General features: G+C 39.3%; 1 protein-coding gene across 1 annotated transcript in view; it reads left to right on the top strand.

The window, feature by feature from the left end:
* Positions 1–16,763, top strand: part of cfap74 (cilia and flagella associated protein 74) — a 54,834-nt gene that overhangs the window by 2,455 nt on the left and 35,616 nt on the right. The window contains exons 3-14 of the mRNA XM_033969770.2: positions 468–566; positions 641–745; positions 1,294–1,599; positions 2,246–2,326; positions 4,688–4,790; positions 5,204–5,322; positions 5,687–5,861; positions 7,867–8,004; positions 9,133–9,217; positions 9,296–9,300; positions 11,895–12,050; positions 12,700–12,818. Coding sequence (XP_033825661.2) covers positions 468–566; positions 641–745; positions 1,294–1,599; positions 2,246–2,326; positions 4,688–4,790; positions 5,204–5,322; positions 5,687–5,861; positions 7,867–8,004; positions 9,133–9,217; positions 9,296–9,300; positions 11,895–12,050; positions 12,700–12,818 — 1,491 coding nt within the window. The remainder of the gene's footprint in view (positions 1–467; positions 567–640; positions 746–1,293; positions 1,600–2,245; positions 2,327–4,687; positions 4,791–5,203; positions 5,323–5,686; positions 5,862–7,866; positions 8,005–9,132; positions 9,218–9,295; positions 9,301–11,894; positions 12,051–12,699; positions 12,819–16,763) is intronic.

Raw genomic sequence — 16,763 nt, 5'->3', positions numbered from 1 at the left:
TATAGGAACAAATACAGGGGACAGGCTCCATGTCTACTAATTATATGTCTGTGACATCATTAACACTGAAAATTACATCTAAAATGCAGGGACAATTTTCATGCATGGAACATTTTTCTGGAAGTTTAAACACTGATTTAACAATAGTTATGATTAGACTCTTATCAGTCTAATTATAACTATTGTGCAAATTTTGGCTCTTGGCTCCATTATCTTTGGCTCTTGGCTACCACTGTATGTGTCACATCTGCTGCCCATGTCCAACCAGGAAGTGAAATTATAAATAATTACCAACATTGTCAAAGTAGGGAAACCTAAGTAGTATTTTTTGTTAAGTATTAAATAAACTGCATTTTAATGGAATATGTCTAATTAGTCATATGCACTTTAAATAATTGTATTATAAAGTACAGTAGCTGTGTAAATACGTATCCTAGTTTTATGCTGAAGTCTTATTGTACTTATAGTGAGCAGCAGAGAGCTTGTCGTGAGCACATCAAGGACCTGTTGGAGCAGAGGGAGAGGCTGGAGGAGGAGATGGAGAGTCAAAGGGCAGCAGACAACAGGTACAGCGCCTCCTGTAGGGTGGTCTGCTCATTACACACACTGTATACTGAATATGTGTATGCTGTGTGTGCAGTGCAGGACTGTTCAGGGTCAGAGCTCAGCACCGGAGGCTTTGTGAGGAGCTGCAGAGAGAGGAGGAGCTGGAGCTGGTGCTTAAAGATGCCCTCCACAAGTATCAGTAAGAGCACCCATTTAGAACAAGTACCAGTAAGAGTTTAGACTACCAGTGCAAGTGCATGTAACAGTATGAGCACTCACTTAGACCACCACTACAAGTAGCAGTAAGAATGACTACCAGTACTATAGTATAAATACCAGTAATTAAGTGAGGTTATTAAGTTATTAAACTGAATAATCTCACTTGTAAAGTACTTTGTTAAAGACTAGTTTACATCATATTTGCCAGCAAGAACTCCTATAATGAAATAGCAGCCCCACATGTACAAACATAATTCAGCCAAATAGCAACTTTTTAATTGGTTTTAAAAAACATAAGCTGAGACGTATGGGATGCGTATGTATATTTTACATATACAAACACATGACAATGTTATATTTGACACTGGCACCTTTTTGGCTCAGTCTCATTATAAATATTAGTAGATATGCTTTATATTTTGCCTTGCAAATCTGTCAAGCTTCTCAAAGAACTACAGTGGGGTACTCAATGCCCTACACTGTGGCTGTGAAAGCTTATAGTAACTAACTGCTGTGTTTTCCCCTGAGACTGGAGCTGTGTGAGGCTGAGGTGGAGCTGGCCAAAGTGTCCTCTCTGCGGAAGGAGGTCCAACAGGATGAACAGAGCTTCAGCCTCTACAAGCAACAGAAGACCTCCAGGACACTGCAGCAAGAGAAGCAGGCTTGTACCAACCGCCAGGCCAAGAGCCAGGCCAAGAGCCAGGCCAAGAGCCAGGCCAAGAGCCAGGCCAAGAGCCAGGCCAAGAGCCAGGCCAAGAGCCAGGCCAAGAGCCAGGGCAAGAGCCAGGCCAAGAGCCAGGCCAAGAGCCAGGCCAAGGCCCAACACACCAATGAGTATGCATTGTTTGTTAGGGGTGAATGATTTGGGGAAAAAATTAAAATACGATTTTTCTGACAAGCATTAGATTTCCTATGTTTTAATAACAAGATTCTGTTCAAAGTTCACATTCTAAACTTGTCTAGAAGAGTTGACAAAAAGACTGAAATGTGAACTGACAAACTAATACAAGAATCACATTTCAGAACATGTTTGCACAGAAACTACATTTTATAAATGTATTAAATTACTAATTATTACTTAATTATTATAAATTGTATTATCAATTAATCTTGCAGCCCTAGCATTTATAATTGAAATATATCTTGGTTTTATTTTAATAGGTCTATATCATGTACCTTTTTTAGTTTCATCATGATATAATCTTGCATCAAAATATACCTGAAGTTGTAGTTTTAAAACAAAAACACCTAAACTACTAGGGAGAATGACAGAGAGCAAAGGAGGGTATATAGCATTTTTTAAAACAATAAAAGGTAATATGGTGGTATAAATATGTTATGTGTTAGCAGATAATATCCCATTGAAGTGTAATACTCCCTCTTTATGAAATTAATAATACAGAGCCTGTATAATCTACTTTCAGCGTGCAGAGAATGTAGCATGTTTGGACCTTATATATACTTTGTTTTTGTTTGCTAGTAAAGAGATCCCTCAGAAGAACATCTCAAAGGAGGTGAAGAAGATGAGCAGCAGCAGAGTGATGAAGGAGAGCATGCTCAGGTAATCTCCAGCTCTGAGCCTGATGGGATGTCACTTCTACACACTCCTTTTGTATGACGCTTTGGTTTTGGGCACATTTATTCTATGTTGATATCTGTGCTGTGGTAAGTGTGATGTTGCTCTAGGTTGGTTCACAGTTTATCAAAAGGGAAGAGCAGTACCAAGAGCTAATATGTTCGTGCTGCCACAGGTTTTGTATAAGGGATGAATTTGGTGTTTTGGTGCAGATACAGAGCTCTTTTGAATTTGTCTAAGGGTTATTTTCAAGTAATATCAATATTAGAACAAATTCTAAGGACACATTTTAATGGATTATGCAGTTTAACTTTACAACTTTACAGGAGGTGAGTAATAAAGTTGCCTAATTTTTTTCACCATTACTTGTATGGTGAAAAAATGCTTGATGCTTGTATCTTGTGCCTCTGTGTCCGTCACTTTTTCTGGTGCTCTGTTTTATTGGCTCTTGCGTGGTGATCTTTTGTGGTTATGAATTTACGGTATGAAAGAACAGCTCAGCCACATCTCCTCGAAGTTGGCAGAAGCAAATTGGGCCCTAAATTGGACAAATTATCCAGTAGTTTGTGACAGGCTTTAGTTAATTTACAGTAGTAAATGAATTGCAATGTCTGGCATTTCTCTTGCAGATTGGTTAATTCTATAACAACAGCTCATATTTATAGCACCTCTTAAACCGAAGAGCTCATACACAATCATTTTTGGAGCAGATGGAAAAAAAAGACTCAAGTTATAGATCTATCGACATCCATATACTAAATGATACTTGCACTTAAATTGAAATGAGATCTTTTGAGCAGGTATCATTTACATACAGTGGGGCAAAAAAGTATTTAGTCAGCCACCAGCCATTGTGCAAGTTCTCCCACTTAAAAAAGTGAGAAAGGACTGTAATTTTCATCATAGGTTCACTTCAACTATGAGAGACAGAATGGAGGGAAAGAATCCAGGAAATCACATTTTAGGATTTTTAATGAATGAATTGGTAAATTCCTCGGTAAAATAAGTATTTGGTCACCTACAAACAAGCAAGATTTCTGGCTCTCATAGACCTACAACTTCTTTTTTAAGAGGCTCCTCTGTCCTCCACTCGTTACCTGTATTAATGGCACCTGTTTGAACTCATTATCAGTATAAAAGACACCTGTCCACAACCTCAAACTGTCAGACTCCAAACTCTACTAGGGCCAAGACCAAAGAGCTGTCAAAGGACACCGCAAACAAAATTGTAGACCTGCACCAGGCTGGGAAGACTGAATCTGCAATGGGTGCAGCGTGGTGTGAAGAAATCAACTGTGGGAGCAATTATTAGAAAATGGAAGACCTCCCTCGATCTGGGGCTCCACGCAAGATCTCACCCTGTGGGGTCAAAATGATCACAAGAATGTTGAGCAAAAATCCCACAACCACATGGGGGGACCTAGTGAATGACCTGCAGAGGTAACACACTATGCCACCAGGGACTCAAATCCTGCAGTGCCAGATGTGTCCCCATGGCAGTACATGTCCTGGCCTGTCTGAAGTTTGCTAGAGAGCATTTGGATGATCCAGGAGAGGATTGGGAGAATGTCATAGGGTCAGATGAAACCAAAATAGAACTTTTAGGTAAAAACTCAACTTGTCGTGTTTGGCGGAGAAAGAATGTTGAGTTGCATCCAAAGAACCATACCTACTGTGAAGCATGAGGGTGGAAACATCATGCTTTGGGGCAGTTTTTCTGTAAAGGGGCCAGGACGTCTGATCTGTGTAATGGAAAGAATGAACGGGGCCATGTATCGTGAGATTCTGAGTGAAAACCTCCTTCCATCAGCAAGGGCATTGAAGATGAAACGTGGCTGGGTCTTTCAGCATGACAATGATCCCAAATACACTGCCCAGGCAACAAAGGAGTGGCTTCAAAAGAAGTATTTCGAGGGTATATAACAAAGTATTGAGGTGAACATTTGCTATTGACCAAATACTTATTTTCCACCATAATTTTCAAATAAATTCTTTAAAAATCAATGTGATTTTCTGGATTTTTTTTCTCACTCTGTCTCTCATAGTTGAAGTGAACCTATGATGAAAATTACAGGCCATCTCATCTTTTTAAGTGGGAGAACTTGCACACTGGCTGACTAAATTTTTTTTTGCCCCACTGTAAATAGTCTTCCTTGCATAATTTTTCAATAAAGAGCTAGTATATGACCATGACAATAACTTTATAGATACAGTATTACTAAAGCTGGGATTACACTTAAGGCTTATTGTATCAGTAAATCAACATTTATTGGACTATTGTTTATAGCAATATATCATGCTTGTGACCACTCACCTGCCTGTTGTAAACCATGTTCTCCTCATCAGGGCTCAGTGTCAGGAGGCGGACAGGCAGCAGGAGTGCAGGGATCTAGTGGAGAGCCGCAGGCAGGCTGTGAAGACTCTGCAGACCAACATCTCAGCGGCACATGTGAGCAACACTCACGCACTCTGCTGCTAGGGAATTTATCCACAGCAGCACAGCGGAAGGGCACTATCTCATAACTCTTTTATTTCACATTTTAATTAAAGTCAAGGCAGTTTCTAATTATCAAAGCTTGTGTGCATACTCTCATACACACAGTTTATAAACTGCATTGAATATTGTATTTGATAGTAAATGGGACAAATATGTAGTCTGGTGGCAAGACCCGCTTGTCTCTACGGATATAGATAAAATATTAAAAATGCCACACTGTGTAGCATTCATGTGATGGGAGTTAAAGATGCAATTTTTGTTAGGAAAAATTAGGAATTTTGGTTGGCATCACACCCCCAGAGAATGTAGATGACATCAGCTGCAAATTATCTATGCATTTTAACCTTGTTTATATCTTTGAGCAGAGCAGAGCCAAAGTCCCCAGGCAGACAGAGCAGAGGGGGCAGAGGGGGCAGCGCGAGGAGGAGACCAGGCTGTGGGCTGTAGGTACCGGGCCTGTAATGGAGAAACAGCACAAGCAGTGGTACGTGAGCCTCATCACTCAAACAAGCATGTGGGTGTATCACTGCTCACACATGACCTGCTCTCTGAATACCAGCAACATGATGGTGGGACACTATTCTTGTATTGATAAAATGTTGTGTTTATATAAATATAAAACACCATATATATATATATATATATATATATATATATATATATATATATATATATATATATATATATATATATATATATATATATATATATATATATACACACACACACCCACACACACACCCACACACACACACACACGTTGTAAACATTGTTTTCAATCAGCTGATGGACCCAGATGTGACATCACACTTAGCAACTCTATTGTGACATTAATTTCTTCTTCTCAGGCAATCCAAGGACAGGCATAAGGCAAAGGGTCTGGAGATGGAAGCTCGCAGCCTTCTAAAAGAGCAGCATCTGTTGAGGGAGCAGAAGATACAGTCTGCACAAAAGCTCAAAGCTCCAGGGAGGTCCCCAATGCCTCCCTCACCCCTGCCCTCCACACCACCCCATCCAATAGCAGTGAGTCTTCAACTTAATACAACACTATTGCAGCAATTTGGACTAAACTAGTTTGCATGTTTTATGATATCAACAGTTACAATTGCCTTGAATAGCAATCTCATGGGTTTAAAATACAATTGTTTTGTTGATTATTCGTATGTTGGAGCAAAAATTGTAAACACATATTTGCCTGTGTGGACAATAACGTGTACCTTATACTTAGAGTGGCACTAAACACCAAAACTTTGCCCACAACAGAGAATAGAGCTGCTAAACTTTAAACTGGGTAGTACCTGTAGATTAAAGAAGAGAGTGAGAAAGGAAGATGGACAGGGTCTGGAGATATAAGAACAATGTAATTTGTGTAACAGGTATCCACACTTCAAACTCCACCCCTGCAGCCAGTCAGGGCAGTATTTAAGTTGTCACCGCTACTGGAAATTGCAGAGGCCAATGGAGGCAGCACACAGTTAGATGTGGATATTTTTGACTAGAAAGCTGCAAATTTATTGCCTGGCAAATACAGATTGATTTTCAGTCTGGTCCCGATGCCTTCGGTTGCACCTCATGCCTGGGCAAAAGTGACTGTGCACTCAGATTTGTTTTTAAATTTACAAATAAAATCAAATTATGTCTTACTATAACTCCCACCTGCACAATATTCTCAACACACTTGCTCCACTGAAATCCAGATCTGTCTCATTCACTCACTCTGCACCCTGGTACTCTCTCAGACAGTTAAAAGCAAAAGGCCGCCAACTTGAAAGACTTTACAATAAAACCGGACTCACTATTCATAAAGACTTGTACACAAATCACATTCTCCACTATAAAGATTGCATCTCCAAATTGATCTCATCTCAGATTAACATGCCATCTGAGCATGGGGAGATTCCAGTGACCAGATTCACATCTTCATAATATATTGATATTTGCATTAAAGTTGGCAAAAAACTTTAGTAGCCAAAAAAGGTTGATTTCGTGTTCAGTTCAATTTTAAATATCAGAGGTTTCGCTACAGATAATCCATTGTGATTGGCAGGGTCCAAAAAAATCCATCCTGATCTATTCGTATCCACCGTTATATTTTGACTGCATGTATGTTCAAGAACGACGCAATAAATTCTGAAATCTAGCATTAATGAAGTTTGCTCAAGTTCTATGTAAAAGTATTGGCAAATGCTTGATTTTGCATCTAAAATAACGGAGCCTTCAAAATGTTCTGTCACATCTGAAAATAATTTGTCAATGCTGTAAACTTGTCAGTTAATGTAACCTCTGCCACATATACAGTATTTCCCAAGGGTTTATACTGACTCTATGGTGACACAGGCAATCCATATTTCAAATATTTATGTAATGCAATGGATGGAACATAAATGTAATTTGTTACCTATATTGGTAAAAAAGGACTGATTACGCAATAAATATAATAACTCCTACATGCTTATAACTATACAAGCATTAAGTATTACCATTTTCTGTACCATTACCTTATTTTTAGACTACAGGGGTTATGAGGGGCCATCATAGTATCGTCTTTTAATGGAACACACTGTATTTACACTGCCTGGCCAAAAAAAAGTCGCCACCTGGATTTAGCTAAGCAAATAGGTACGAGCCTCCTCCAGTTGGTCAGATCTAGGTTCAGCAACAGCCTGTGGTCAAAGAATGAGGTCAGCTGACACCTGAATATACTGAAAGACCAGGTTATTCCATCAATGGATTTTTTCTTCCCTGATGGCACGAGCATGGTTCAGGGAGCATGCGAAATAATTTCTTCATTCTATTTTATTAGTTTTCGTTTTTTTCCCATGTGCTATCAAAGTTGGTATTGAGTATTGATTCAATTGCTTAGGATCAAGTTTGCATTTTTATTATCATGATACCCCTAGTTTGAGTTAAAATTAATTCTTGCTTTTGGATGTAGCCTGGGTTAGCTCAGGTCTAGTCCAGATTTAGTCCCAGTTTAGTCCCAATTTTGATGTGTGGTACTTTTTAACCTCATCTGTTTTGTAAGCAGAGGAGGGAGCAGTACCAGGAGCACAGTGACAGTGAGGACACATCAGACCTAGAGGACCAGCTGCAGCAGGAGGAGGAGGGGGAAGCTGGAGACCTGGAACAGCCCGAGTTCTGTGGCATGTGGGCGCATGACTATAAGGTACACACAGAACCAGAGAAGCCTCATAAATCAGACTCCATCACAGAGGAAGAGGAAGAACACTGCTGCTTCCTCCATCCATTACTGTCAGAACATGGGAGCACAGGCTATTTACAGCAATGCAAATCTACACATTTTTTAAAGTACTGTGTAGCCTGAGTTCTCACTGGTTTAAAATGAGGGTCCAATCACAACTGAACCTGAGTGGCCAATGCTTTAAAGTGCAAATGACAGATTAGACAACACATTTTCCCAAACATAGTTAACATGATTATATTTCCCCTAATTTTAGCATTTTAGTGAAGTTTATAATTTAACTTTTCCTGCCGTGACATATGTAAAGGTAATTCCATAACTGTTATCTAGCAACCATATGTACATACTAACAAGGGACAAAACTACTTCAACATGGTTCATTTCAGCCTTCCAATATTATTTTCCAGACCGGTGCATTGTTTACACATACCTTGACATATTTCGGATTCTTTCTTTCGGATGATTTCTCAGAAGGGTCACATGATGTTACGCCTTGCAGCTGATTTATACAGATTTTGGTACCATTCTCCTACCTGCATTGGCATACGATGCATGATGAGCAAGGTAAGGCATTTAAACCAGGAAAGAGACAGATTTGGAAACTTTCAAACAGTGGTACTCCATGAATCCAGAGATGAGAATAAATGTAAATGAGCACCTAAAGCGAGCACATGAAGAACAATGCAGTATGTAGCTACAAACATGAAACACTCATTGCCAGCATTACACAAAGGATATATAGCACTCCTAAAACACACAAGAAGGACACTCCATTACCACTAACAGTAGACAGCACTGAATCAGTAATGATCTAATCAAACCACTAGTAGGATAGACAGAGTAGCACTGCAAGAACTCAAAATAGCCAGCACAAGAACTCAAAGAAATAAAAACAGAAACTGGGGAGATGCTCATTTCACATGACATAGTATCTCTGTTAACAAAAACACCCATAGACGTCACATTTCAGATTGTAGAGAGCCACGTAAGGATAGACAAAACTTTAAACAAAATGGACAAAACTAACAGTGAGGACATTACACGGCTGTTACGGTTTGTCTTAACATCCACATACTTCCAATACATGGGCAGGATCTACCACCAGAAGGAGGGTTTTTCTGTGAGGGCCCCACTCTCTGCTGTCATGAGGTGGCCTTCATGGAGGACATTGAAGGAGGTATGTGGATGACATCCTTGAGAAAGTCAATGTAAGACACTCTAGCACACTAACGGACCACCTATATTCAATTATCAGCACAGGTAACAAAGTTCCAACACAAAGAAGAATTAAATAATGCCATACATTTTTTGGACATCAACATAACACAAATCGAGGATGGTAGCATCATATAATAAACCATATATAGGTGAAAGCAGGGAAGGCTTTCAGCATACGCAAAAAAGAACGCAAAGGAGAATATGAGAAGGGAACAATAGGAGCAAGTACAAGAGCGTCACAGAAAAAAGCAGAACAACCTCAAATCAGTCATCACAGATCACTGCAGGAAAGAGCGACATAACATGGACTGGAAAAGTGCAAAAATCATTGGGAACAACACACACAAACATTGGATTAATGAGGCTATTGAGATCCGGAAACAAGCCCAGAGGACAGTAAACAGGGACGAGGGGGTCTGTCAACTTTCAAGCACCTGGGATGCTGTCCTGAAGAAGTCTGCAGATGTCATTATTTCCCTACCAATGCAGGTAGGAGAATGCTGTGTAATCTGTGTAAATCAGCTGGCAAGACATGTCACCAGAACATCACCTGACCCTTCTGAGGAAGGATGCAACAGGCATCCAAAACATGTCAAGGTATGTTTTAAACAACATTCTAGCTGTTAAAAAGAACCTTTAATTGGAAGGGACAAACTTTGTAACACAATAGTTATAATTTCAGACATAAAAATAAATTACATCTTGTTTATTTTTTTAAATGAAGGTTTAAACTGTCAGAAAAATACCTTTCTTGTACCAAACTTGGCCCTGTCCCAATATTCACACTTTTGCACATGTGCGCGTTCATGAAGTGTGCAGGCTGGCCCAATTCTTTAGAATGTTTTGATCCGCACTTCACCCCACCATTCTGTCTGCACGTCTAGCCAGCATGGAGTGATGTGAACATCAGATAAGTGTATTCCCACAATGCAATTTCACTGTAATTTTTTAAAACAGTGCAGCGCTTGTATTTTAGCAACTTAGCAGCGATTGCTTGGTGAGCACTAAGTGGATATTACGTGGGAAGGAATGGCTTAATAGGTAAACTGATCATATTTTAAACAAATAGCATTCTTCTCATCTTCTCTGCTGGACTGACCCATGATCCAGGCTCTGTTGCTTGTTTGTCTACTGGATAGACTCCCATACCTGCCACCTGCCTTACACTATCTCTGAGTTGCACATTTAGCAATTTAGAGATACAGCTTTGGGCATTTACACAGTTTAACCTGATGTAGTTCTTCTCCATTTGTGATGTGAGGAAGAGGAGCATCCTTGTTGATAAATGAGTCCCTTATAATGTGAGCTGACAGGCTTCACTTATGATTGGGCTGCTGTGTTTGAGGCCTGAGAACGAGAGCGCTGCAGATCGGACACACAGCCAGGCCCATAGATAGTCTTCTCGTCCTCTTCTTCTGTCACAGTCACCGTCTCTGCACTGCCCTGCCCGCCCCTGCCCGCCCCTGCCCACCCCTGTGCTCCTCTGCACCCGCTTGGAGCATAAACTGTCCAAATCATTAGGCATTTGTGCTGATGGAAACAAATCAAGCTCTCACTGCAGTCAAAATATCATATAACTATAACATGGTTTGAGGACTTTCTGACTTGTGTACTTTACTGATATTTTGCAGCTGATAATCAACATTTCCTGGGGGTGTAATGCTAACTTTAAGCACTGTTCTATCTGAGGCTTCTTAAATTTTAATCTGAACTTTATATTAACACAATCTGACCAGAAAGAGCTGGTATAGTTGGAACTACAACGGGTGAGCTGATTTGACTCTTAAACCAGTCTCTCTCAAATAACTTAACACTCACAAGCTAGCTAGCATTAGCAGTTTTTCAGTTAGTCACTGTCACATTTTGTTGAAAATCAAATGCCTTAACAGGACCATGAATGTCCGTATTGATCACAGACTCACTCAGAAATGTGTTATTTAAATCCATTTTATATTTTTTCTTGGGTTTTCAGACTATCTTAAAACTTTTTTGACAGTGTTTGCTAATGTTTGCATTGGTCACTGTGGTAACTGCTGAAAATTCCGCCAAAGACATACATGCTGAACACTCCCAACATGGTGTCACTACAAAGTATCAATACTACAAGGCCAAGATTGTGGGCTAGGCTTAAGCTTAGGCTCAAAATATTTAGCACTGTCTGTATAGGCTCAATCATCAATCTGGTGAAGAGCCTATTAGTTTAGTGAAAAGTGCTTATCAGTGTGCACGGAGTGCAGACCAACCACCAGAAAGTGACATCTTTTCACCTTTAACAGTTAAATACCAATAACAAAGCATGTTGAGTTATACCACCATCCCCATTCTCAATATAACAAATGTGATCAGGAAGGAGGGAATCAGATGGATTTGTGTGTTTCTAATGGAGTACAAATAATAATATATAAAATATCAAATCATCTTATTTTTAGGCCTGTCACAATAATTACTATATTGACTTATCATTCAACATTTGAAAGCTGGAACAATATTTATTGGAAGTCAATATTGTGTACACAATTTCTTTGCAATTGAAGGGGATTTTTTTGGCTTCAGATATTCATAACATTATGATTAAATAATATGTCTTGTCACATAAAACATGTTTATAACTAGATATTCCTTTGACTGCGTTTCAGGAGGCAAATAAGAAGCCTGCATTGGTCCAGACTGAAGCACTACAGAACAAATGTCCAATGCCCAGCGACACGTTCAACGCCTCAGCTAAAACAATCCCCAGTAAAGAAACCAGAGGGAGGACATTCAGCAGTAAACCAGAGCTGCTCCACTTTAAGGTAAAGAAGGGAGTATATAGAATATACTACAATGTTATATCAATCAATCAATGTCCCTGAGGGGCAATTTAAGAACATAGAGCAGTAAAATACAATAATAAAAAAGGTTAAAAAAAAAAGTCTCAGAGCAGCTGAACAGGTAGAGTCATCAGATCCAGTTTCAGTGCAGTTTGAGGTGAGTAGCACCCCAGAGGACAAAAGTGTCCCTTCTTTGTGTCCTCTGTCCTGCAGCATCACAGTCAGCCTCCAGGTGGTGCCTTCTCATCCTCTCTCTCCGCTCTGTTGTTTCGGTCACTGATGAGACGGGACAATCCCTCTAAATGTTTCTTCTGGAACGTCTTCTGTCATATTTGGTCTATAAAGTCTGCATTGTTATAAAAAGTCTGTAGCATTTCAGAGCTAGCTGATTAGCATAGTTAACTCCATGGGTTGCCATGGATACAGGAAAAATAAATTTCTCAAATCACACAATCTAATAGTCCTTAAGTTCCATTGTTTGAACTGCGTATGCTACACTTTTTAGTTGGTCAATGTCCCAAAATGTTGAGTTAAAAAGATAAAACTGCTCAGTGTTCCAGCCAATCAGCCACAATAGCAGCCAACCATGATCATGGCAATCACAGAATTTGACACTGTGTTTTGTGTGTAGGACTTTGAAGTGAAGCAGATGTACAAGAAGAAAGTGGTCCTGACCAATGTTAGCTATAGCACCAACTTCTGTAGGCTCACCGGGGTGTCCACTGCTCTGAACAACTGCATGTCTGTGAGGTAAGTGACATTCGACAGGTGAATGATCATTTGGGCTGTTGCTACAGTGATAAAAAAGACAAATATTATATCTTTTTAATTGTTGAAAGCTCTCAAAATAGTGTCCATAATAGGAAATGACAACCTTTGAACACTAACACTATTAGCTATCACTAAACATAAAATCCCCAAATACTATTATGTTATATAATGTGTTAGAGTTGATACTGAGTTGATATTAATCTTAAAGTCGTTTCAGTCCATGGGTTTTAGAATGACTAAAAAATAGTACCATTCCCATAATGGTTAACCATTTAAACCAAAATAATATATCTTTTTAAAGGGTAAAATCCTCAAAACATTACATATAGCAGAAATTTGATTTAGCAACAATCCCACTTTAGCAATAGAATAATGCCACCCCAATATAAAGTAAAAAATGTAATTTCCCCTTAGTTCATTTGATCTCTGTAATTAAAGTCATTACACTTTCTACCAGTTTCTGTTTCATATGAATAGGCCTAGTAGTTACAGGTAGATAAAACATAAACCAGGTCAAAGCATGTACCATCTAGCTCACTTTTAAACTAATAGGCAGCTTTAATCTAGTGATGTCGACCCAACATATTACTTTAAAATGATATTTAGGAGAAGCTGTACTTTGAGAACAAAATATCTATCTATTTAGCTTGGAATGTTAAATGTTTTCAACAGCTGTGTGTTTTCATATTAGTTTAGCAGATTGTATTTTAATCTTCTCTCAGTCTCGGCTGTTTGTTGATACAAGCATCAGCTTCACCACAGCTCTGCATAAGTCCAAGAGTGTTTGCTTGTTGTCTAATAAATTCCACCCACATCCAAGAACCATGGCAACAATAGAACCAGTATTTTCCTGCTCAAGGGGAGGCTGGCTGTGTGAGCGTGGACACATGCAGGACCCTTAAGGCAAGACAAAGAGGGGGAGGATAAATAAGCACATCAATTTGAACTTTTACTGTTACCTGACCTGTATTGTAAATCATGTCATATTTTCACGTGGAAATAGGACAGTTTATAGTAGGGCTGAATGATTTGGGAGAAAAATGCAATTATCTGTGATTTCTCTGACAAGCTTTACGTTTGTGAATAGATTTGCGAATTGTTTTAATAATAGAATTTGGTTCAAAGTTCACATTTTAACCACATCTAGAAGAATTGACAAAAAGCGTGAAATATGAGCTGACAAACTAATACAAAAATCTGATTTCAGAACATGTTTCTCCTATGGAGTTGGAGTTTTTATGCAGAATAAAACAGGATATTTTTGCTGTGTGTGGAGGAACGATGGTACTTGAAAAATTGCAGCCGTAAATCAAGATATGAACATTAACATTTCCTGAGGTCCCTGAGGTCACTCCCACTAGCGTTAGCAGCAGGTTTGATTGATGATTGAGCTTTGCTAAGCACCCGCTACCTGCCAAACCAGTGGTGCAGGCGAAGACGGGCGTTACATTCAACAGTTGCACTATGGATTGGCTCTTTGGTTGCTATGATACTCGCAGTCGGAATCCCAAACATGGAACTCAGCTTCATTTGGCTGTAGCCGAATGCAATGGGTCGTCACACTTAGTCCACTTCTTTATACAGTATTTATACAGTGGATTAAACACACATTATACAGAGAGTTTATATATGATGACAGCAGATGCATTCAGTTAAATGTAATGTTTTGATGCAATATTGTTTTGAAATAGAAATGAGGTTGAAAAGACTCTCTGCTCCCACCCACAAACCCTTCTTCATGAACACTCACGTGCACGCATACATACAAACACACACACGCACACATGTTGGGATCTAATCCTACCCATAGTCACTACTTGCTTACCTTAACCTAAACTCAAACCTAAACCTGTTTTAACCCATATGTGAACGCTAAAGTGCATATGGCAGGTGGTGGGCTAGTACCTGTGGTAAATATTATCAGTAAAGGGGCAAGTTGTGGGAAAAAAAAGTTGGAAAGAAAAGTACAAAAATAAGAGTGTAGCAGTGAGTTTCAAAAGAGAATAACTCTACCTATGTCATCAACACGGAAAACTCCATCCAAAATACAGAGCTTAATGAACCTCAATTTAACAAAATAACGCTGTTCTTTTGTGTAATTTAGATTTGGCCCTTGTTAACAATTTTAAGGCTTATTTATCCTTAGTTACAAAAACATAATGGCCAAGTTATTTACGTTGTAATTTGGTGTTTTGGTTCTCAAGAGGATCATCTAATCAGAAAGCAGAATGAGCCTCACATAAGTTTCTCATTTGGGTTGCCAGTTTCTATGCGGAAATTCAGTCGGTTTAAACCTAAAAGGACTCTCTCTGACCTGAACTGTCACGACTTAAACTCCAGCATATGCAATGAATCAGTGCTAGTGCAGCCTCTGCAGCTCAGTGAGTGAATTCTGGAGGCTCTGAGCTTTTACATGAGGCATAACCTGACATATACTGAGAATGAGGAAAAAAAATGAGATGTCTCTATCTGCAGGTTAAGGGACTGGCCACACAGGTTCAGTTGTGATTGCAATACCCTTTATTGTAGTTCCTTTAAATATAATTATGTTATGTTATGTTTTAGTGAAATGAGTAGCTAAATAACCTGTTGTATTTTAACACCTTTCTGAACTTTAAAGCAGAGCTATTATACAAAATCAACTTTCAGAGCTTTTAACCATGTTATAGTTCTTTCCCTTCCCCTTTTCCATTTCTTATATTAAGTCAATTTAAAATACGCAAATTATAACATAATGATTCATGGGTGTCACAGATTATAACTATATAGCAGACACAAGCACAATTGACCTGCTATGTCATGGGGACCTGATTTTTGTCCCTATATAAAGGAGGCAGGTCCCGATGATGTGACTACACTGTGATAAATCCCTGCCCACACACAGGCACACGCACACAGGCACACACACACACAGAGGGTGCAGTAGCTCCTGTGTGACTCAGTCCTGTTAGTGCCAGCAGCCCACAGCCTCTTGTGCGGCGCTGCACCAGAGCTGGACCAACACAAACAACTCTCCATCCAAGCGCCGAGCCTCACATTCTACTACTGTCAGGCTACTTGTTACACTCAAAACAACTACAGTGCTATATGTATGCAGTGTCAAATACAGATTTCAATATCTTACATACATCTCACTGATATGATGTGCTGTCACCATATAAACATCAATCAATCAATGTCGATACTGGTGTTGTCATGATACTAAAATTTCAAACTTGATTTCAATACAAAGGAATATACTCCAACACGCAATAACGATTCTGATGCCACAAAGACAATGAAAAACTCTTTTTTTGAGATAATAGAATCACCATTAAATCATAGTACTTTCTTTTATATTACCATGAGTTCTTATATCTGTGTAATCCCTCAGTCGTCCTTGTTCTGATAGAGCTCAAGATGATTCTAGTTTTTTCCAATATTGCCCAACCCTTCTTGTCAGTTTTTGTCACCAAAGTTGAAATAATTACAAACTGTTACTTGACTGATGTAAAACTATGATAAATATTGACCACAGGTACTATCCCATCAAACCAAGTCATAATAAGAAAAACATGAGCTCATATGCACTTTAAACAGTAACAATATAAAAGTACGCCTATTGTCCACACCGTGTATTTCTTGTCAGCACACTCTCGCGTGAACACAGCAGGGAACCGTTGCCGTGACTTCCTGACAGAAGTGGGACGAGAGCGCAGGCTTCCCTCTCCACCTAGACATGACTCCGTACATCCCTCCTTTCTAAAAATGTCTGTCTCTCCTCTCGTCCTCTCCTCTGAGCAGGAAGTACCAGCGAGCCAGAGGGGACTCCTCGTTCTGAAAAGACACTCCCCTCTCAGCTCTCACACAGCTATTGATGCTTTGCACTGACATCACGCTGGGGGTGTCCTACATGTATCTGTATGGTGGAATGTTCAGCAGTTA

The sequence above is a fragment of the Periophthalmus magnuspinnatus genome, chromosome 7 (genome assembly GCF_009829125.3).
Source record: "Periophthalmus magnuspinnatus isolate fPerMag1 chromosome 7, fPerMag1.2.pri, whole genome shotgun sequence".
Lineage (NCBI taxonomy): Eukaryota > Metazoa > Chordata > Actinopteri > Gobiiformes > Gobiidae > Periophthalmus > Periophthalmus magnuspinnatus.
Note: the sequence above shows the minus strand (reverse complement) of the source record. Positions and strands in the feature narration are given on the sequence as shown.